The following is a 23416-nucleotide window of genomic DNA, read 5'->3' as shown; positions in this document are numbered from 1 at the left end:
ACGAGGGCTGCTGGCAAGAATGCCTGCCTGTGGACCAACCAGTTCCTCTCCCCCAGTTCCTGAAAGCTGCATATTCTAGAGCTCTGTTGGGACTCTGGACGACTTCACCAATGGGGAAATCAAGGCAGAGGGACTTATTTTGGGTTAGAGCCAGCAAGTCAGCCCAAGCCTGCTTCTTCATTCCCTTCCACACTCGCTCCATCAGGCCTCTCCCAGGAGGGCCGGACTGCAGGTGCGGCCTGGAGCTCTGCTGCTCTGCAGGGACCCCCCTCAGTGGCAGGGCACTTCCACTGAAGCAGAGGGTTTCAGGTCAGGCGGAGGCTTACTGGGCACAGAGGCAGGGCTCACAACCACCTCACTCTTTCAGAATGCAGAGGAAAGTTCTGCCCAGACGAGAAGTGAGTCCTGCTCCTCCAACACCGTTTCTGATAGAGCCCCTGAACCTAAATTCAGATCCCCAGATTCTACCTCCAAATTGTCTTCCCAGTCAGTTCTCCCCTTGCCAGCTCCATATCCTATGCTCCCTAAGCTCAGGCACCTCACGTTCCTGGACCCTCAAGTCAGATCATCACCTCACAACCAGAGGATGCTGTGATGTGCAAAGCTGGCAGTGCTCCCTGCCCTTCCACTCCCATGGTTCCCCTCTGCCCATGCTGTGTAACTCAGCACTTGAGGCTATTAGCCTGGCTCCTGCCCACACAGAGCCTCTCCCCAGGTGCTCTGGTCAAACTGAGACCTCCCTGCCCCTCTAGGCCTCAGACACATACAGAGGCTTCCCTTTTCTGCCCTGGTTCAGACAACTTCCCTAAAATGTCAGATGAACCATATCACTGCTCTTCTTGAGAACTCTCAGCAGCCCCTTCCACAGTGCGAGGCTGGAGCAATGGTGACATGTGTGGGGAGGATTTCTGGCTCTGGTCCACTACTGTGTGGCCTTGGGCAAGGCCCCTTGCTGGGCCTCAGTTTCCCCATCTGAATGATGCAGGCGTGAGGAAGGCTAGAAAACATGGTTGGTTTCTAAGGGTCTTTCCAGGTAGACAGTTCTGGCATGAAAGTCCCTGGCCCTTTTCTTCTTTCTCCTGCCCTTTTGGCCTGCCAAGAAGTTGGACATCTCATCACCAGGCCCCACTCCAGGGAGACAGGGAAAGATGGCGGATAGCAAGAAACCTGGGGCAAGACCTCAGTAATGCAGGCAGCTAAGAAAGCTGGAGCTATCGGGACCTTTATTGGGGGAAGGCATCCCTTCCCATCCATCCACCCCTTCCCTTCCACATCTGCTCCTTAACCTCCAGTGCCCTGTCCTGGGAAAGGACTGAATGTTTGTCCAGGGGGTTGGGGAGTAGGGTCCCAGCAGTCCCTTGAGGCCCAGCTGTGGGGCTGGCTGGCAGCCAGGAACCCTGCCTCCCCTCCTTCCTGCTCCACAGCACTGCACGGGAGCTGGGCCTGCTCACCCCCTGGGAACCAATAAACAGGAAGCAGACACCAACGTTGTGTTTGCTCCCTCAGCTGGCCCCTCCATCACACTGCTCCCACTGCACTCCCACTGGCCCCTGACCTGCCACGCCTCTCCCGACCCCAGTCTCAGGACCACAGGACGTCAGAACCAAGAAGTCACAGTCTCAAAATCACAAATAAAATCAAGTTAAGAGGTCTGGGCTCTTGGAAAAGAACCCAGAATCCTTCATCTTGAAACCACAGGATTCTTGCCTCTTGAGTGACAATCTCAAAAGCACACACTAAGTGGCCACATTTCTGAGAGCTGTCTGGAGCCAGCGTCCTGGGCTGAGCACTCCACAAGCCTTCTCTCTTTGCCCCTCATAATTCCTTAGTGCCCCCATTTTACAGAGCAGGAAACTAAGGCTCAGAGTTGGGATCCAATGGCTCTTGTTAATGTCACCCAGCAAAGGGAGTCAGAATCAGTTGTGATTTTAACCCTCATCAGTCTGACCCCAAAGCTCACCAGGCACACAGACACTGACTCCCTGAGCCCCACCTCACAGGCCGCTTCCAACTGAGGGGCGGCTTTGAGCAGAGAGGGCTTTTGCTCTGCTCTTCCCACCATGTGTGCTGAGCTATCCTGGACATGTCCCAGGGTGGGGCTGGTGGCAACAAAAGTAGAGTGAGAGCTGGAGAGAGGAGCAAGGACAGCAGGCATGTGGCTCAGCCTCCAGCCCCGGTTTCTCCCTCCTCCCCACCTCCGGAGAACCAGGCTTGGAGCCACTGACTCTATGTGGGTGTAGCCAGGCCCCAACCTGCCCTCCAGTCTCAAGCTTTGTCTTCTGCTTCACAGCTGGAAAGAGATGCCCAGCAGCCAAGAATCTTAGAATCATAAAACCTTAGTATCTCTGTCATGAGGGGAGGAACTAACATTTTTTGAGCACTTACTGTGTGCCAAGCCCTCTTGGCATGCTCTCACTTAATCTCAGCAGTCGTTGGGTGCAGTGGCTCTCGTCCGTCATCCCAGCACTTTGAGAGGCCAAGGCAGGACGATTACTTGCACTCGGGAGTTTGAGACCAGCCTGGACAACATAGTGAGGGCTTGTCTCTACTAAAAATAAAAAAAATTGGCCAGGCATGATGGCGCACTCCTGTGGTCCCAGCTCCTTGGGAAGTTGAGGTGGGAGGGATTGCTTGAGTCCAGGAAGTCAAGGCTGCAGTGAGCTGTGATCGACCCTCTGCACTCTAGCCTGGATGACAGAGTGAGACCCTATCTCAAAAAATAAAAAATAGGCTGGGCATGGTGGCTCACACCTGTAATTCCAGCACTTTGGGAGGCTGAGGAGGACGAATCATGAGGTCAGGAGTTCGAGACCATCCTGGCCAACATGGTGAAACCCTGTCTCTACTAAAATACAAAAAGTTAGCTGGGAGTAGTGGCCTGAGCCTGTAATCTGGGCTACTCAGGAGGCTGAGGTAGGGGAATTGCTTGAACCCAGGAGGCGGAGGTTGCAGTAAGCTGCCATTGTGCCACTGTACTCCAGCCTGGCAACAGATCAAGACACCATCTCAAAAAATAAATAAATAATTTAAAAAAATTTTTTTAATTAAAAAAAATAACAATAATCCTCTGTGGAATTAGGGGATACCCCCATCGACTACAGCCACAGGGGAGTAAGTAAGTACTTGCCTGGGTCTGAAAGCCAGCATGCAGGCAGAAGGCATTCTGGACAGCACCCTTCACCTTCCACCTGCCACCTCCCTGAAGCCTCCCTAGGCCTCTCAGGGATGAAGGGACCTGACAGGTACTCTGATCAGACAGCACCAAGGACACCAATCCCTACGTGGAACTCCCAGCACATGGGGTGACAGAGCTTCTTTCCTTCTGCCATCGGGCTCTCAGTTCTGTCCTCAGCTGGGGCAGCCTGGCAGAGACATGATCCTGCCTCCTCCCTAGGCCCCCACCTTCCCTCCTTGCCCTGGCGTTAAACTCTTCGATCAACCACCCTTCTTGGGAGCTGCCTCATCCCACTTCTAGTCAGCAAAACTAGGGCCTGCCACCTCTGGAAGCCAGGCCTGGCCCCAGGAACACATTGGCACTTCTGTCCCTGCCCCACCAGGCCTAGGCTCTGCCTACCTCTGGACCTCACCCAACTCAGGGCGCTAGGACCCTTGGTGAAAGCTCCTAGCAAGCCGGGATGGTATCCAAGCTTTCCCCGTGTGTCCCCACTGCCCAACACAGGGCTCAATGATTGACTGCTAAATGAACGAATGACAAATGAAAAGGGAAAGAAATGGCAAGTTAAATACAGTGGGCCTGAGTTCAAAAGTTCTGCCCCAGGAGCAGCACCAGCGGGGGACTCCAAATCTCAGAAGCCAACATCCTGATCCTTTGCCTATCTGTACAGTAGGCAGAATAATGCTGCTGCCATTACATCCCCATTCTAATCCCCAGAACCTGCGAATGTTACCTTTTCTGGCAGCAGGGACTTTGCAGGTGTAACTTAGGATTCTGAGAGGGGAAGATTATCAAATTATCAGGTGGGCCCAATGAATCACAAGGGTTCTTAAAGAGGGAGGAAAGAGGTACAGGGTAATCAAGAGATTTGAAGATGCTGGGGAAGATGGGGGAAGGGGCCACAGGCTGAGGAGTGCTGGCAGCCACGAGAGGCTGGTAAAGGCAAGGGCGTTGATCTTCCCTGGGCCTCCAGATGTGGGCAGGCGTGTGAGCACCTGGATCTTAGCCCAGCGAAATCCTTCAGACTTCTGCAGATTTACCTGCAGATTGCAGAGTAAGAGATCTGTGTTGCCTTCAGCCACTGGATGTGTGTAGTTTGCTACCACAGCAACAGGACACTAATACATCACTCATCGGCTGACCCAGACCTCTGCAATCAGCGCAGGTCTGCCTACCTCGGTTGCGCTCTGCACACCCCTCTCATCCTGTTCCTGCCTGGCCACTTCTCCAAGCCCCACTGGAAAGAAACCAGAGGAGGTTTTGTTTGTTTGGTTTTTGCTTTTTGTTTTGAGACAGTCTCACTGTCGCCCAGGCTAGAGTGCAGTTGGGCAATCACAGCTCACTGCAGCCTCAACCTCCTGGGCTCAAGCCCTCCTCCCACCTCAGCCTCTCAAGTAGCTGGGACCACAGATCTGCACCACACACATGCTTTTCATTTTTAGTAGAGACAAGGTCTCCCTGTGTTGCTCATGCTGGTCTCGAACTCCTGGGCTCATGCAATCCTCTCACCTCAGCCTCCCAAAGTGCTGGGATTACAGGGGTGAGCTACCACACCTGGCCCAGAAGAAGTTTTACTGTCCCATCAGCTGTAACACCACACTTCTGGACAGGCCCCAGAGTGAGCACCACAGCCTGCCACAAGTGTGGAGAAAGACCCCATCTGGGGGTGGGGGGATCCCAGAGCAGAAGCCAGTGGTGGGGAAAGCAAGTTGGCAGCAGACCCAGGCCTGAGTCCTGGCACCACTCTGAACTTGCCTTCTCAGCAGCCTAGTGGGGCAGTGGGTCTCTCCCTGCCAGCACTGCATTCTGCAGCTGGGATCCTCCTCAGACTGGGTCCTTTCCCAACAGCCCTGGGAGGAGGTTTATCCTGGTGCTCAAGAGCATGGAAGGCTCTATGGCTCTGAGAGGGGACAGAACTTATTGAAGGCCTCACACCAGAATGGTGGTGAGGCAAAGCTGGACCCCAGGTCTCCTGACTCCTCATGCAGAGGTCCATGTTAATACATTTATACACATATCCACCAGACTGTCCCTAGTGAACCCTAGAGCTACTGGAGGGTGGGATCCTTGAAGTCCCTCCAGGTGCTCAGGCACCCTGGTTGGGACCCCAAACCCCTGCATCTCATGGACTGAGGTTCACGCTGCACAGAGCCCAGCAGCCTGACAGTTTTCCTTTGCATCTGTCTCCCCCAATCCCCAGAATGCCCCAGAGACCCTGGGAGGTAAGAATTAAAGGGAGGACACTGGGGCGGGGGGAAGGAATCAACTCCCAAGGGGAGACATCAGCTCCAATAGGCTCCTGCTTCCCAGGGGACCAGGGCTCCCATTTCAGGGCCTGCCAGCAAGGCGCCAGGCTGCCTGGGCACATTTCCCAGTAAGTACACCAGGGCTCCAAGCCTTTCTGGGAAACATGGGCTCCCCCTTCCCCCACCCTGCCACCACCATCCCTGCCAACTCTGGTTAGTGGGAACTCTGTGGGGCCGATGTATGCTCTGGGAGTCAGGACACCTGGAGCCAAATCCCATACTCGAGCTTTGGGGCCTTGGGCGGACCCTGCTCACTCTGGGCCTGCTTCTTTATCAGACTATTGGAGCCACGGCAATGCCCACCTAGCTGGAGGATCAGATGGGAGAGATGGGGCTGCCTTGGGGGTTGGGGAAGGCGTGAGCTACCTGTCCCAGGAGACATGCATGCTGGAGCTAGATGGGTGTCATGGTGGTGGCTGCAGGAGACACCAGTGGGATATGGCCCTGTCACCTGCCTCACGGGGGACCTGTGGCGGCTCCACTCTTCTAGCCTTTCAGCCAAGCCAATGTGGGTCTGCGAGGGGTGGCCATTCACTCTGGAGACTTTGTCAAACTCCCCCTCCCCACCTTAAGTGACCCCTCACACACTGCCCAGCCATGCAAGCAGTTACAGCTCTGTGTTCACCTTGAACGTCGTGGTCCAGGCCCTTGAGAAGCCCCTGGGGCTGCAGCAGAAACCCACCACCCCACCATCTCTGCCCGGGCCCAAGCCACCATCATCTCTTGTCCAGATTATCCCAGTAACCTTCTGACTGGCCTCACAGCCTCCACCTGACTCCCTGCAATCTACCCCCATGGAGCAGCCAGAGCAGACCTGTGAACACATAAGTAAGACCAGGCCACTGTTCTACCAGAACCTTCCAACAGTGCCTGTCCCATCTCACTTAGAGCATGTGCTGAAGTCCTCCTATTGGTCTACATGATCTTCCTCACCCTCACCCACCTTTGATCTCCTATTTCTCTGCTCCATCCATACAGTCCTCCTGACTGTTTCTCAAACACCTCAATGCCTTTGCACCTGCTGTTCCTCTCTGTCCACAATGCTGTTCTCCTCAGCCACCTGACCTGCTCCCTCACTTCTTCCAGGCCTCTGCTCAAATGTCACCTCCTCTGACAGGCATTCCCAGCCTCTTGATCTAAAGTACCCCCACCTTATCATTCTCTACTCCCTTATCCTGCTTTATTTTTCTACCAGCCCCTACCACTCCCTGACACAGAATGTCTCCATTTACAGACAGGCCTCCTCCCTCGTCTGGAAGCTCTACAAGGGCAGGCCTTTGTTTTGTTTGCTGCTGTATTCCCAGGCCTAGAGGAGTGCCTGACATGTCTCATTGCTCAGACAGTATTTGTTCAATGGATGAATGTGTTACCTTATCAAAGGCAACCCAAATCTCCGAAACAAACTCTTTCTGCATACAACCTGCCATATTCCTTTCCATCTCCTAGCCTCTGCTCAAGCTGTGCCCTCTTCATGGAGCCCCTCTCTGCCAGTGTTCAAGGTGAAGCTCAGGCAAAGCCTCTTCTGGAAGCCCCCACCCAGTTCCCAGGCTAGTCCCTCAACATCCTAAGCCCCTTTGAGTCAGCTTCTAGATCCTAAACTCTCTGAGTGTCTCAGAGCTCCCAGGAAGCCTGGGGGTACCTCCACCCCACTGTTGGGCAGCAATGTGTAGCCAGAGAGATCACAGATGGGAGGGAGGGAGGGAAGCAGGAGGGGCAAGTCCCTACACGGAGAGAGGGGGCTGGGGACAGGAGTAGCAACAGACTCTCTGCCTCCCAAACCCAGCTGGTCCCGGAAACGTGGGGCTGGAAAATGTCAGACTCAACTCTAGTCCATCCCCCAACCCTTCCTTGCTGGGGAGGACTCATTCCTGGACAGCGTTCCCCACAAGAGCTCAGGGCCCTTAGGAAGGAGTTGGGAGGAGACATGTGGAATAAACAGAGGAAAGGGACTGCCCTTCTGCCTGTCCTCCCCCTCCCGTTGGTGACAAGACATTTAATTATAGATATTTGGTACCGCTCAGAATTCCAAGTGTCCTAATCGCCTTCTCCCCTCTCCCCAGAACCAGTCCATGGAAAAATCACACAAAGAGCCAGGAAGGGGAAGGAGAGAACCCCTACCCCTGGGGGTTCCCCACCAAGGGGGGACAGAGAAGGGTGACTAGAAGAGCTGTTGCTCTTCTAGTCACCAGTAAGGCAGTAAGGCAGGGAGCTGGCCAGGTAGGGAGTGGATCTGAGTGGAGAGGAACAAGGCCAGGGTTCTGGTGCCTGGGCCTGGCTCTGCCCAGCCTTGCTGTGTGACCTCAGAACTAGCATTCTCCCTTTCTGGGTCTCAAAGTTCTTCCCATCCCAACCCCAGGCCCTGGTGAATTAAATAACCACTAACTATGAAAGTGTTCAGGCTGCTGGGGATATGGAGGTGACACCCCAACTGTCCCTGACTTGTCCCCCCTACTCAGATGGCAGGCCAATCCCCTTGGGTCCCTTCACCTCTAAGACACTGATATGCTAGGATTTAGGGTGAATTCAACAATCTTTGGGTCTAAGTCTGCACTGTAAGATATCAACAGTTTTCACAGTTGAAGAATGAAACAGACAGTATCTGACATATAGTAAGCACTTGATAAATGTTGGCCATGGTTACTGCTATTCTAATATGTTAAAGTTTTGTGAGTTGTTGGGCGCAGGTGGCTCATGCCTGTAATCCCAGCACTTTGGGAGGTTGAGGTGGGCGGATCACCTGAGGTCAGGCGTTCAAGACCAGCCTGACCAACATGAAGAAACCCTGTCTCTACTAAAAATACAAAATTAGCCGGATGTGGTGGCACATGCCTTGTAATCGCAGCTACTCGAGAGGCTGAGGCAGGAGAATCACTTGAACTCGAGAGGCAGAGGCTAGGGTGAGCCCAGATTGCGCCATTGCACTCCATACCAAGCAACAAGAGTGAAACTGTCTCAAAAAAAAAAAAAAAAAAAAGTTCTGTGAGTCATCCGCCTATGATGCTGAGAGACAAGTCACTCCCTGCTTCGGGCTACAGTTGTAGCATGTGTCAAACAGGTACCAGGGACCTGAGGGCAGAAGGTGGGACTGCAAGATTCTGCACTTGGGGCTGGGGTGGGGGAAGCCTCCCTCACAAGAAGTGTTGTTGACCAACCAGGCTACGGTGGGCCTCGGTGGAGGTAACAAGGGTGTGGGAGGGGCGGGGCAGGGAGACCAGACAGTTCTGCCTCCTCACCTCCCAGCACATACACACGCGTTCCTAGAATAAATGAGCGATCCCTTAATGCCTGTGCTCCTGGGTTCACACAGCTATTGCAGATAGCTGCCTTCCTCTCCCCTCCAGCCACACCTCTGGCTCGTCCCATTTCACTTGATACCCCCTATAGGCTGAGTCTCTCCTCTGAGCCTCACAGACCAGGCAGTCTAACCTCCCACTGTACAGATGGGAAAACTGAGGGCCAAAGATGACTCTGTCCAGGTCTGAGTGAGTCAGAGGCTGAGCAAGGCCTTGGTACCAGGCCTCCCACCTCCCAGCAACGGGGGCAACGCCATATACAGCGTGAATATAGACCTAAGGGTGAGGGATTCCCCCAGAGTCTGGTGAGGGGCGGGGGTCCTCTCAGCCCCCAGGGACTCTCAGAAGCAAAGAATGACAGCTCCTCCCATCTCTTTTTATTCTGGAGTCCATATCACACCATCTCCACTCATGGCCCAGGGAGCGTGACTGGAGCCTCAGGCTTGGAACAAGGGAACATTGTCTCCTCAACAGAGGCCACCAGGAGTGGGTGGATAGACAGCTGCTCCCCATCTTCCCAGAGCCAGAAGGAAGGGGACAGCAGGAGGGGTTCAAGCTAGCAGATGAGAGAACTTCCAGGCTTTATGAGGGGGTGGGAAATTGGAGGATGATGGATCTTTTTGGAGCCGACTGCAGTCTACCAGGTTATACTGAGGCCCCGGAGGACCCAGCCCTGTATTCAGAAGCCAAGCCTGGTGGCTGAGAAGCAGCTGGGCAGTGCAGCCTGCATTTTTCTTTTTTCTTGCTACCAGGGAGGGAATGATCACACCACCCACTCACCATACGAGAGCCTGCCAGGCAGAAGCCATTACCCCCATTTTACGGAAGGGGAAAGTGAGGCACAAAGCCGGGATGTGATGGATCCTAGACCGCATAACGATTAGAAGAGCAAGGCAAACACCCTACTCTTCTAATGACAGACTCACCAGTTCCCTCCCAAGAGGACATCAAGCTGGGCCTGGAAAAGTGAGAGGCCTGGAATGGGCAAAGGCTTGGAGATCAGAGGCCTCTGTTCACGGCAGGGAGAAGCCCATGTTACAGCACATCTGTCCTGCCTTAGAGCTCCAGAAAGGGGTTAGGGGGTGTAGACGTGAATGTGAAGGGAGGTGGGGCAGGAGCCAGTTCTGTAATCTCCCACCTCCTCTCTGGGTCCCAAAGCCGCCTCTTAGGAGCACCCCCAACCCACCTTCAGTCTCTCTGAGTCCCATGGTTTATTCCTGTCCTCTCCCACATTTGAGTCTTCAAGGCTCCCACAAAAGATAATTATATGGAACAGGAGACCGGGGAGGAGACCCCTGACAAGAGCCAGCCCTGCTCTCTCCCTCCCCTCCCCCACCTTCCAAAGACAGAACTAGTACTGGAGTTCAGGGGCACCAGAGCTGCCCTTGCTGGGACTCAGAAGGAAGGAAAGGTTCAAAACCCCTGCTCCTCACTCCCTGCCTGCTGACTCTCTCCGCAGCCTCTAGGAGAAACTCCAGAGCCAGGACCAAGGGGAATTGGAGACAAGGAGAGAGAAACAAAGAGAAAAGAAGTTCAGAGGGGCTGTGAGAGCGCTGGGAACAGGACTGACCAAATCAGTCCAGCGTTTATAGCTTCCAGGCTTCTCACAGTCAGGGAGCGCAGTGGGAGTACAGGCCACAGATGAAATAACTGCTGGCCATCCCTGAGCTTAGCCCAGAATCCAGAGCCTGGAATCTAGCTCCCAGCCCAGATGCCAGGGCATATGCCATCTGGATCCCATCTGAATCCACAGCCTAAACTCCAGGGATAGCTGAAGCCAGAAAGTAGAAGGAAGGGTCTCAGGGAGAGTGAGCCCCGAGGGCCGGGGGTCTGGCAGAAAAGGGGTACATCTCAGAGTCACCAGGGAGGGGGTAGAGTGGGGAAAAGATGCAAGGAGACAGGATGGGGAAACAAGGACTGCCTCCCCGCCCTGGACCCATACAGGTGGCACTGAATATGGGGCCCAGAACCACCCCTGACCTCTCCAAAGGGCCCTAGCTGCTCAGCCTCTGCAACCCCCCGACCCCACCTCTATCCTCCCCTAGAAGCCCCCCATCTAGAAGCTTTTATCTGAAGAGATTCTGGCAGAAGTCAGGCCCCAAGAGTCCCCAGCTGAAACCCATAGGCTCCCCCAAACCTGCACAGTGCCAGCTGAATGGAAACATGGCACCACTTGTCCACCCACCTCCTCTGATTTTACAGATGGGGAGGTTAAGTCACAGAGAAAGGCCAATGTCACACAGCCAGAACAGAACTGCGGTAAGAACCCCGAGCCCCCTCTGCTACTCCGTAAAGTAAAGCCTTGTACCTCCGCAATTCTCCCAGGTCCAGGAACACATCTATGTTATGACCTGTCATAGGAAAGCCACACGAGGAAGAGCAAACCCATGTGCACCGTAGCCCCTGAGCCAAATTTCCTATCAAAGGTCTGGCCAACAGAGCAGCAAGCCTCAGAGAAAGGACTGAGCCTGTGCTGGATACCATCACACTCATTCCTCCAACAAGCACCCACACACGGATCTCCAAAACCAGTCCCTGAGAAACATCCAAAGGACAAGATAAGAATCCTTTGTAATTACCACCCAGAACTCCTGGAGCAGAGGAGCACCTCTGCCATTAGCACCAGCAGAAAACTGACACTTCTACAGGGCTGGAGTAGACAGGACCCTGTGTCATTAACACTCTTAAAACTGCATGGGCAGTTTCAGGACCAGAAAAGCACCTGGGCACCTACCCAGTGAGTACAATGCAAAAGACTCCCAGTGAAGTCGGCGTCCACAGCCCTCCTTTGGCCCCATCCTGAAGGTTCCCCACAAAGGACTCACCACCTGTGGCTTGCTGCAGCACTTGCTGGCAGGGGCAGGCTCATCTGGAGGCCGAGCTGCCTCAGGGGCCTTGGCCTCAGCAGAGGGGGGTACAGCCAGAGGCAAGCAGGGCATGTCCACTGGCACTGGGGCAGGGACCTCGCCCGAGTGCAGGTTCAGCATGTACTGCTTGGTGACGTCCTCGAGCGATGGTGCCTGCAACGTGGGATGGGCTCGGGCAGGGAAGCCCATGGGCTCTGGCACAGCCACAGAGGGGGCGACAGAAGTTGGTGTCTCAGGCACCACAATAGGCATGAAGGTGGCGGGCACACTGGCATGGCGAACGTGTTTGGAGGAAGGCCGGGCCTGAGACAGGCCACCAGTCTGGTCCTGACTGCCCTCATCTCTCCGAAGCTCCTGGTGACTACTTCGAGCTGGGCGCTTCTTGGAGCCTCGGCGGATTAGCCTTGGGGACAGAATGTCAGCCAGCTTGGGGTCAAAGTGAAAGTTTCGGTGGGCAGCGGTGGGGGGAGGCAGAACCTCGGGTAGAGCCCTCTCAGACTGTGCCCGGCTCCTGGCAGCACCCGGCTGTTCTGGCTCTGCCCGCTGCTCCACAAGGATGGGCTCACTGCTGGATGGAGGCAGCACTGGCTCAACTTCTCGGATGGGCTCCCCTCCAGGGCCCTCAAATCCAGGCCCAGCCAGCTCCCCACGGCGGCTAGGGTCACTCAGGGATTTCTTCTTGGGGGCTTTGCCAGCAACCCTGTCGTCCACCACATGCCCCAGGGTGCCAGGCCCCTGAACTATGCTCTGAATAACCTCCTGATAGCCCTTGCTCTCTTCACTGCCCACAGACCAGTCACTGTGACCGCTGGTCAAGCCATCATCAATGGCTGAGGTTGCAGGGAGCCCTGTCTTGGGGCTCAGTGAGCCCAGGAGGTTGCTGTCCACAGAGAACCCAGTGGGCTCCTCAGAGGTGGCAGCCCGGTGGCGCTGAGGAATTGGGTCACTCAGGGACCTGTAGGCCTCACCTGCCTCCCCATTGCTCAATTCACTCCCACCAGAACCTGAAGGTGGGACTTTCCGTCGGCGGCGGAGGGCACCTGGTGTGGGAGGGGTCTCAGGGGACACCAGGGCCCACCCACCCAGACTGTCCTCAGTTCCAGGGCCATGGTGGTTCGTCTGGGCCGAGGATGAGGAAAGGGGTCGCCACATCCCTGTGGTACCCAGGCCGCAAAAGGCTGCAACAAGAGGCTCAGGGTCCGCCCCAATGCCCTCATCCGTCAGACTGGACTCAGGGCCCGAGAGCTCCTCCTGGGACCGCTGTCCTCGGGTGACGTCCCCTGACCAATCAGGGCTTCTAGGGGGGACATCGCTTCCATCATCCTGCTGGGTACCCATGCGCCGGATCTTCTCAAAAACCTGGCGGGCCTCCTGCACATACTGGTCTTGGATGATGAGGGGCAGTGGATCCTCCTCAGCACCAGAGCCTGCCAGAAGGAGCTCGGAGGAGCTGGGCTTCAGGGCACTGGCACGGGGCAGGCGGCGGGCCATGGGCTTCTCGGAGCAGGTGAATGACTTTGCTCTCCGCAGGGTGGCTGTCAAGTCCTTGAGTGTGGGGCGCGTGCCAGGTGATGCTGGGGCTGGGACCGGTATGGGTCCAAGTTGCTCCACGGGGCCACCTGCGGATGCTGAGTCTCTGCCATCTAGGGGGCTGCTTTCATGGTCCCCGGGGCTCCCACCAGGTTTTCGGACCCTCAGCTCTGAAAGATCTGAGCGCAAGAAACTGAGAAGCGTCAGGGTCTCTGAGGCAATATCTGGATTTGACAGGGACTTCCGCTGACGATTCTTTTCCGGCTCAAATCCTCCATCCCTCAATGCCCTAGTGGTGCCCCCAAGTCCCTTGGCACGAGTTCGAGCCTGAGGCCGCAGAAGCCCTTCCCCAGCTCCAAAGCTAGGGGAGCGGCACACGCTCCAGCCCCCGGAACCCCTGCTAGACCAGAGATCATCATCCTTGAGGGTCTCCGTGCTGGAATAACGGCTGCTGCCGCGGGAGCCTGCGGGGCTGACCAGGTATGAGGGAAAGCTCACCTTGGCCACGCGGAAAGCTCCTCCCACAGAGTCGGACGTAGGCCGAAGTCCCTCCTGGAGACTTGGGACGTAGGGCGGAGAGCCACTACCCCACTCCCGGAGTCCTTCTTCCCTAGGGACTCTTGTAGATGTAGGGGGCTGGGGGCTCCCGGCTCCCCCTGTTGAGTCCATGCTGCTCAGATTTAACCCATCACTGTCAGGCCTGCAGTCCTGATCCAATAGGGAGCTTCCAGGCCTGAGCCCCGGCCTCCCTCCCCAGCGGTGGCTGCCCTCACCGTCTCGGTCGTCGTCACTGCCCGAGGAGTGGCCGCCGTGGTAGGCCGGACTCTGGGCCCCAGGCGGCTGCGGCGGGCCCTCCTCTTCCTCCTCGCTGGAGCTGGCAGCGCGGCTGCGGCTGACAGGATAGGAGGAGGCGATGGAGGAGGAGGAGGAGCAGGAGGCCCGGGCCCCGGCCTGCGGTTGGGAGAAGATATGCCAAGAATGTAAACCATCCGCTGGACGCTGCGCCCGCTCCTGTTGCTGCTGCTGCCGGCGTAGCCTCCCTTCGGTCCCGGGCCCGGGCAGTGGCCGCGCCGAACGCAGACCCGCCAAGGGGAAACATGTCCGTGGAGGTGGCGTCGGTGGCTGTCGCGACTCCCGAGACAGAGGCTCCCACGCGGCACCGTCGGGGCTGGGCGTTCCAGAGGCCTCAGAGTCGGCGCTGGGCCTCCTGGAACCAGGACCGCCGAAGAGCTTGCGCATCTCGGTGACGCTGGGCCAGGCCCCTCGAGCGGCGCCCTCGACCGCTTCTTCCGTGGCCCCGGGGAAGACGCCCCCGTCCCGGGCCCCAGCAGAGCCGTCGTCCAGACGCGGCGCGTCAAAGCGCCGGGAGAGCTGGCGCACCGACGGCGAGAGGCTGCGGAGCGGGCGCGGCTGCGCGGGGGCTGCCGGGGGCCCCGACGCCAGCTTGGACACGCGCCGAGAGGGCTGGTCCGGCACAGCCGTGGTCGGCCGGCACGAGGCGCGGCGCCGCAAGCCGGGGGTGTCCGTGTCCTTCTCCCTTGGCCCGGGGCCGCCGCTCCAGCGCTCCAGCAGCTTGAACGAGACGCTGCGGTAAAGCTGGGGCCGGGGTGCCCCGTCCGCCATGGTGGCGGCACTCACTCCGGGGGGGCTGGCCTCGGGGAGCCGCGGCCAACCCCCCCCTGCGCCCCCGCTCCTTAGGAGCGCAGCGGCCCGCGCCCAAAGCAGCGCGCGGGGGTGTGGGAGGAGGGCGCAGAGACTCGAGCAGAGGTTTCCCTGCCGCGGCTCAAGTTTCTGTGGCCACCAGCCGCAACGTCTCCATCCCCGGCGGCCCCTCCCGCCTCAGCTCCGACCCCCAGGCCCAGCCTCCGCCGCGGCCGCAGCGACCAGGGACACCGCGGCTCCGCCTGGGCGGGATCCCAGCGCTCGGTTCCTCGACTCTGCGCCCGCCCGCCTAGCGGCCTCGCTCTCCCGCTCCGGCTCCCGCTCCCTCCCACTTGGCTGCGCACTCCTGGCACCCTTTTGTTGCAAATAAACTTTGCGGCAGAGGAAAGGGGGCGGGGGGCGGGGCCTCGCGCCCAAAAGAGGGGGTGGGCTCCGGGTGTGCGCGAGCCTGGGAACCCGCTGGTGGGAGGGAATCGGGGAGGAGCCGAAGAAGAAAAAGCCTGCTGGAGGACTTGCAAGCTGAGGCGACCCTCCGGAGCCCAGCGGGCCGAGCTGCCCCGGGGACTCGCTGAGATATACGCATCCGCTGAGCGTGCTCAGCTCCGCAGACTCGTAGCCAGGGCGCCGTGCCCACCGCGGGCCAGCCGCTTCCGCGCGGAAACACCTCCTGCCCGAGGGGCTCCAACATGGCAACGTCGGACCCACAAACTTTCGTACACACTGACACTCAGGTGCACGCAGACGCACACTCTCTGGGCCAGGAAAGGGGTGGGACTCGGCTACAGCCGGAGACTCGGAGCGGTGGGCGGACTAGAGGGCCGGTCGCTCCCCGCCCCCTCCCCGCGCGCCCTCTGCGACGAATTCGCTTGAAGCCACGCCCTTGCCCCCCCATCTGGCTCCCAAACGTCCCGCCCGTCCCTCCTCCATGCCGCCAGTCCAGCTCCGATCAGCCTCCAACCCGCCCAACGCCGCTCCCAAAGTCCCACCCTTCATGACCGCGCCCCCACCCCTACTCTTCCAGCTGCCACGCCTCCCACCTGCCCCCGCCGCCTGGCTGCGCTTCTGGACTTTCCGCCTGGATCCCGGAGCCCCTTTCCTCCGGGCTCCTGAGTACGCGGCTCTTGCGCCCCCTCGCGGCCTGATTTTCCCAACGCACGGAGTCCTGGACAGATAAAGCAGCACCCCATCCTCAAAAAAGCGGGGAGTTAGGAAAACTTCGTTTCAGCCGTTACCTAATCCCCTTAGTCTTTTTCAGACCTTCGCAAAGCGCACTGCTCCTCTTTAGGCCTTACACACAAAAGGAGCTTTGACGGGAACGCCCTTGACTTCCCACTGCCAAACCTATGCTCTTACCTGCAGCTGCTCTACCTTCCTGGCAGGGAAAGTGTAGGTTGTTTCTCCGGCTTCACGCTGATCCCTCGCTTGAGCTCCCCTCCCGCTCCTGCCCCCTTATGGCGCGTCTCGCAATGTTCTGGGTATTGGGGCATCATCCCTTTCCCCACCCCAACCTACCTCTAGATCCCATTCATCCTAACTCCACAACTCAAATGCATGACCCTATATATGAATGAAGGAACAAATGAAAATGTGTGGTGTACCTATGATGTGTGGGCAATGTTATTTCACTTATTTTTTTTAATCCACAAACCACCCTTGGAAATAGATTTTATTTTATTTTATTTTTTTTTTTTTTTTGCGGCGGAGTTTCGCTCTCGTTTCCCAGGCTGGAGTGCAATGGCGCGATCTCGGCTCACCTCTCGGCAACCTCCGCCTCCTGGGTTCAGGCAATTCTCCTGCCTCAGCCTCCTGAGTAGCCTGGATTACAGGCACGAGCCACCATGCCTAGCTAATTTTTTGTATTTTTTAGTAGAGACGGGGTTTCACCATGTTGACCAGGATGGTCTCGATCTCTTGATCTCGTGATCCACCCGCCTCGGCCTCCCAAAGTGCTGGGATTACAGGCGTGAGCCACCGCGCCCGGCCGGGAATAGATATTATTACCCCTTCCCTGTGGGCCATGAAGGAGAAGTAACTTTGACCACTATGCAAGTCAGGAAATAGCAGCTCCTGCTAAAATTCAGATTTTAGGGGCTTCAAACACCATGCTCCTCTATAGGAGGTTCTCACTCCTTTGAGCCCCCAGTCACCTTCTTCTCCTCCTTCGGCCTGAGCTCACTCTCCCCAGGAACAGAGGATAACCTGGTCTGACCCATGCCCCTCCAGCCCTGCCCAGCCTTCTTCAGTCCTGGTCAAACTGCCCTGGCCCCTCCAATCCCCAGTAGCAAGGCCTCAGGGACACATGGTTAAGTCAGCAGTCTGTGCATTACCCAGCCAATCCTACTGCCACCCCGTCCAGCCAAGGAGACTGTAGCTGGGCCAACTAGGCTGAGAGGTGGGGTTCAGAGGAGAGGGGCAGGCAGGAGGGTAGAAAAGGCCGGTAGACACCCAAGGATTGCCGGACTACTGAATGAGAGAGGGAGGACTCAGCCGAGACACCCAGAACCTGCTTGCTACTCATATATCCCCAGAATGAGGAGGCCACTCTCCACCCTCTGGGCAGCCTCTTGGGTTGTGAAATATCTCTGTAGTGAGAAAAACCATTCCTCTCTGAGTTGAGATTAGCATCCAGGGAGTTCCCCACCTCAACCTCATCTCAGCTCTGCCTCCAGGGGGCCAAGGAGTCAATCTCTCCGTCTACTCTAGGAAACTGATAAAAGAGAGCCCTGCCGGCCTGTGCCTGTCAGCTCTGCCTTACTCTGTGACCTTGAGTAAATCCCGGCACTTGCCTGTGTCTGAAAAGTGAGGAGTGGGTCATGTTTCCCCAAGGGTGCCCTCTCTGACTCTGGCATTTGATGTCAGACTCTCACCTCCTTTAGTATTTTCTTTCTACTCTTTGGGGCATGTTTTGGTATGTGTTGTGGGGTGAGTTGGGGAGGGGTGAGTTGTGGAGGGATGGGGGACAGGACTCTCATTCCAGGAGTCACTCTCTGTCCCCATAATAATGACTCCTACCAACTGAAATTTGTACTTTTCCACCTCTCTGTTACTTCTGGGAGAGAATCCTTTATCCCATATCACAGATGGGCAAATGGATAGAGAGGAGTGGAGGTTCAGGTAACGGGGTCCCAGAGTCCTGTGGCTTGGCCTTGAGGTGAACTGGCTGGGGCCTTTGGCTCAGGAATCCTCTTGGTGTGGAGGGAAGGATCTAGACTGAGTCTCTGTCCAAAGGGAAGCTCACCTAATCTGAGAATGGCTTGGTTGCTTCCGGTGTTTCATGAATCCTCCACCCCCACCCAGCTCCTTATGATCCAGGATAAGACAAAGTTATCTTCCATGAACAGAGGGGTTCTGGAATCTTTATGGTGCTTGGTAATTATGTACGGCAATTTTTAGCTCCAAGAAGACTTATCTGGTAGGAAGCTGGGAGCACTGGGCACCGGAGAAACACTCTGCTGGGGTTTTGAAGCTCAGTTTCCACCGTTCACTCCCTTTTCTCTGGACCCCAAGCTCCTCATCTATGAAAGGGTAATGAAAACAATAGCCCATCTACCCAGTGAGTCATGGTGATCTAGTGAGGCGAGGACCATGGAATCCCTTGGAGAATCAAGATGGGAAGGTTTTGAAGGTTACACCTCATGGCCAATGAGGCTTCAGGTACAGATGGTCCCCAGCTCATGAGGTTTCAACTTAATGATTTTTTGACTTTATGATGATGCAAAAGGTATGTACATCCACTAGAAACTATACTTTAAACACACATACAACCGTTCTGTTTTTCACTTTCAGTATTCAATGAATTACATGAGATACTCAGCATTTTATTATAAAATAGGCTTTGTGTTAGATGATTTTTGCCCAACTCTAGGCTATGGACACATTCTGAGCCTGTTTAAGGTGGGTTAGGCTAAGCTCTGATGTAGGCTAGGTGTATTAAATGCCTTTTTGACATGATATTTTCAATGGGTTTATTGGGATGTAACCACATTGTAAGTCAAGGAGTAACTGTACTTAAGAGGGAGATAAATGATGAGTGTGGGGACCCCAAGAAGCAATGAGCTCCATGAAGGAACTGTCTTAGGGGGAAATCTGACTCCTCTGACTCCATTCCAAAGCTAAAGAGAAACTATCTGAGATTGCCCTTTTTCCTATATAATTAGACCTTAAGCACATAGGATTTGATTTTTTATATTTTGTTCCTGATATAATCTTATCAGTTATTTAATTGGCTTTCTCCAAGAAGCAAAACAATACAAGTAGGACCTTTATAATAATTCACTTCTTATTATATAGTTCTTCTTCCCCCATCCTCCTGCTGTCCCACCACACAGAAAATCATCTCAAATCTTGTGTTCAGCATTCTCTTGCTTTCCTTTTTATATGGTTCTATTGCATCTACATATTCCTTCAAACTATATATTTTCATTTTAGTTGTTCTTAACTTTTTAAAAGAGCATCCTGCTGGACATGGTGGCTCACGCCTGTAATCCCAACACTTTGGGAGGCTGAGGCAGGTGGATTGCTTGAGGCCAGGAGTTCAAGACGAGCCTGGCCAACATGGTGAAACCCTGTCTCTACTAAAAATACAAAAATTAGCTGGGTGTAGTGGTGCATGTCTGTAATCCCAGCTTCTTGGGAGGCCGAGACAGGAGAATTGCTTGAACCCAGGAGGTGGAGGTTGCAGTAAGCCAAGACTGCACCACTGCACTCCAGCCTGGGCAACAGAGCAAGACTGTTTCAAAAAAAGGGGGGTGGCATTTTGCTGTACATAATTTGTTATTACTTCTTTTTTCTTAATGTCATACTGCTAAGATTTACCCATATTGTCGCATGCCCATATAGTCCATTCTGGCCATTTGGACTATTTCAATGTGTGAATATATCACAGCGTATTGATCCACTGTTCTGCTGATGCACATTTGGGCGTTTACAGGTGTTTGCTGAGCATTGTGCATGACTCCAGGTACACATGGACAGAAATGCTTAGGCACAGGGCTGGCAACTGATTCAACATTAGGAGGCATTGTCAAGCTAGGATCTAATTTCTCTTCTATGTTTTCTAATCATCTTTGTTTCCTTTTATATGAAGTGCCTATTTGTGCCTCTTGCCCATTTTTTTATTGGTTTATAGTATGTTTAGTACTTTATGAAATTTCTGCTTTAACTTTTCTAACCCTTGATACCCCTGGTGGCTTAGGAAGCTCTAGTATTTTACAGGTAAGGAAACAGAGGCTCAGAGGAGTGAAGGTGCTTGGTCAAAGTCACAGACTCTGCTGCAGCCCTTCTGCACTGAGCTAATGCCTTCTGAGGCCTTCTGAGGCTCCAGGCCTCACTAAGAAATCTTTTCTGCCCCTCAGCTAGGTCAGGGCCCCTCTGGTATTTAGCATTTCTTGGCCATGGACCATTCCAGGAGCTCATCATCTTCCTAGTGACACCTTCCTTGCCTGGGTCCTCTTTACGATCTGAGCTCTCCTCCCCAGCAGTAATGATCCAGGTATGCATGTGTTTCATTATTACCTGTCTCCTCCATGAGGGCCCAGCATGGTGCTTGGCACATAGGAGGTGCTTAGTAAGTATTGTTTACTGGATGAACTGTTTCCTCATCTGCACCCCAAACTGTTTGGATTCTTTCCCCATACTAGGGTCTGGATCAGAGCTCATCTCAGAAACACCAGCCAATGTTCGTTGAACAAATGAGTGAGGAAGGAAGAGGCCAGCTGTGTCCATTGCTAGGACAGATCAAATGCTCCTGGGCTTTTCCTTTTTGGAATGGAAATTTCCCCAAGGCGGGCCCTGATTCCCGACTTTCTAGTTTCCCAATCCTTGCTCCTACCTCCCCACCCCCCACCCCACCGCCGTCTCTGTCCTCAGCTGCCACCAGCCAACTCTCAGCAACAACTTTATCCTGGAAGCTCCGTCCCTGGGCCTGGCCTTTCTTGGAATCTTCCTCTCTCTTCTCTCCTCTACCTCCCACCCCCACTTCCTTCCCTCAAGCCTCTCCCTCACTCACTAACTCCACTCTTCTCACGCCAGCACCACTCAGAAACTCCACTCCCCCTCATGCCACCACCATTCAGAAACTCCACTCCCCCTCATGCCTCCACCATTCAAAGACCCCCAGCCGCTGCCGTCCACATCTCTGGCTCCTTCTCCTCAGCTCCCTAATGTTGGAATTCCCAAAACTCCTCCCCTTTTCCCACTCTCTCTCCCACAATGCCCATCTACCCCTTCCAGCTCAAGCCACTTTGGGGCTCACTGTTCCCCAGGATCTGCATCTTTTCTAAGAAGCCTTCCCGGGTGTCCCTAGATTTTGTTGACTCCTTGCTCCCACCACAGCCTAGACCCTGCCCCTCCTCAGTCCAGGTCACTGCCTGGCCTGCCCCTAAGGTCCACCATCTCAGGATGGAACCCAAATAAAGGTATTAGTTTTGGCTGTGGGTAACAAAGGCCCCAAAAAACTAGTGGCTTTAAAAAGATAGACATTTATAATAATGTTATGGGAATAATAACGAGGCACAAAGAGGTGAAATAACTTGCCCAGGCCAGACACAGTGGCTCACGCCTGTAATCCCAGCACTTTGGGAGGCCAAGGCAGGAGGATCGCCTGAGGTCAGGAGTTCGAGACCAGCCTGAGCAACATGGTGAAACCCCGTCATTACCAAAATATAAAAAATATCTGGGCGTGGTGGCAGGTGCCTGTAATCCCAGCTACTTGGGAGGCTGAGGCAGGAGAATCACTGGAATCCAGGAAGTAGAGGTTTGCAGTGAGCTGAGATCATGCCATTGTGCTCTAGCCTGGACAACAATAGCAAAACTCTGTCTCAAAAATAAATAAATAAATAGAAATAAATAACTTGCCAAGCATAACAGAGCTAGTAAATGGTAGAGCCAGGACACATACCCGGATGATCTGGCTCTGGAGTCTGCACCTTCCTTGCTAGTCAGCCTCACAAAGGGAAGCTTGAAATGGAATTTACCTGTGGGTCACAATTTCCACTCCTGGAAGACTAACCAAAGGGTCACAGCTCTTGGAAGTCGGCTGGGACAGTCATCTGGGACTCTCTACAGGGGCTCAGGTGGGCTATGAGCAGAGGCCCTGTCCTCTGCCCTTCCTGTCACTATCCCCTAGCCCCCATCCCAGGCAACTGAGAAGATTGGTCTGAGACTTGGAGCTAGATGCAAGGTGGGTCCTATGTGTCCTGCTTGGCATGGCAGGGCACCGTACAGGGAACGGAAACCAGCCTCTGACTTCTAACGCACGCCGGTCTCACTGTGGTTATGAGTCAAAGTTCCTTCTGTCCAAATGGTCTGCCTCTCTAGCAAGGAAACTTTGAATGGCTTCCCAGGGTGGGTTGGGCCTGGTTTTCCCACTTCCTCAGCCAGCTGCAAGCACACCTGTGACATTACCATGGAGTTAACTCCTCCAATGCCCCTCTCTAAATGACCCTACTGCCCAGTAGCCTTGGGGACTAGGTGGAGCTAAAGGAAAAATATTGCATAAACTATAGTCTTTCCCCTCCATGCTTTGCCTTCTAAAAAGACTGTTAGCCAGGGCTTGTTCTTCGTTTACAGGGTCTGTGTGGTGCACCAGCAGCCAAGGGCAGGCTAGATTGTTCTACATGAGAAAATCAGATCTGGGAGGAGGGCACAAGTACTGGAGGAGAAGTGACGGGGAGGAGTCAGGGAGGAGAAATAAGAAAAAATGGCAGAGAGAATGAGGAGCTGCAAAGGAGTGGCTGAGGGGCGGTTCTCAGAGGGGAAGAGGATTTGGTGGAGGGTGTCAGGGCAGAAGTATCTCTCTGTCCCCAGGCTGGGGTGCAGTGGCATGATCTCAGCTCACTGCAAACCTCTGCCTCCCTGGTTCAAGTGGCTCTCCTGCCTCAGCCACCTAAATAGCTGAAACTATAGACCCGAGCCACCATGCCCAGCTAATTTTTGTATTTTTAGTAGAGACAGGGTTTCACCATGTTGGTCAGGCTGGTCTCGAACTCCTGACCTTGTGATCCACCCACCTTGACCTCCCAAAGTGCTGGGATTACAGGCGTGAGCCACTGCGCCCAGCTGGGTGTGGGGTCTTGCGTGCTACAATTCCAGTTTGCTGTCTCCTCCAAGGACCTTTGGTAAAGATGCCTTTCCAAGGCTTTTTAAGGCTCAGATCTGTGTTTGACCTGCCTCCTTATGAGATGGCCTCAAGGCAACTTTCTGGGTACCCACAGGTCAGAACGATGGGCCTGAGAGGGCAGGAGTGGAACACAGCGGAACAGTCTGTCATGAAACCAGTCAGCAGATTTCCAGCCATGGGACCTCCACAAAGGAGCCTCCTGGTGGCCCTGAGGCTCTCAAGCTGCTGGCTCCTCCGTTTAGAATGAAGCAATGTTGAATGGCTGTTTCCCCTCACTTTGGGGCCTGGTGGAGGTACCCTAGATACAGAAGATACCCCACAGTTGAAAGAACCACATTTGAAGAGGTGGATGAAGGAGAGGGATCTGGGGCTCATCCTTGCATTGAATGCTCTGGCCCTGTCCAACTCTTTTCCTGGCCTCCCCCTTCCACACACCCAGGCCCCACCCCAGTCTGCCCATCCCC

General features: G+C 55.0%; 1 protein-coding gene and 1 long non-coding RNA gene across 2 annotated transcripts in view; one reads left to right on the top strand and one right to left on the bottom strand.

Annotated features, from left to right (window-relative positions):
* ARHGEF17 (Rho guanine nucleotide exchange factor 17) overlaps nt 1–15192 on the bottom strand; it is a 61178-nt gene extending 45986 nt beyond the window's left edge. The window contains exon 1 of the mRNA XM_017532941.2: nt 11600–15192. Within this exon, the coding sequence (XP_017388430.1) occupies nt 11600–14794 (3195 nt within the window). The 5' untranslated portion in view covers nt 14795–15192. The remainder of the gene's footprint in view (nt 1–11599) is intronic.
* A 173-nt stretch (nt 15193–15365) lies between these two features.
* Nucleotides 15366–16437, top strand: LOC108307546. The gene is made up of 2 exons (XR_001826565.2): nt 15366–15564; nt 15855–16437. It is a non-coding gene; the product is annotated as an uncharacterized LOC108307546 (long non-coding RNA).
* The last annotated feature ends 6979 nt before the right edge of the window (nt 16438–23416 follow it).

Source organism: Cebus imitator, unplaced genomic scaffold (genome assembly GCF_001604975.1).
Source record: "Cebus imitator isolate Cc_AM_T3 unplaced genomic scaffold, Cebus_imitator-1.0 Scaffold79, whole genome shotgun sequence".
Lineage (NCBI taxonomy): Eukaryota > Metazoa > Chordata > Mammalia > Primates > Cebidae > Cebus > Cebus imitator.
Note: the sequence above shows the minus strand (reverse complement) of the source record. Positions and strands in the feature narration are given on the sequence as shown.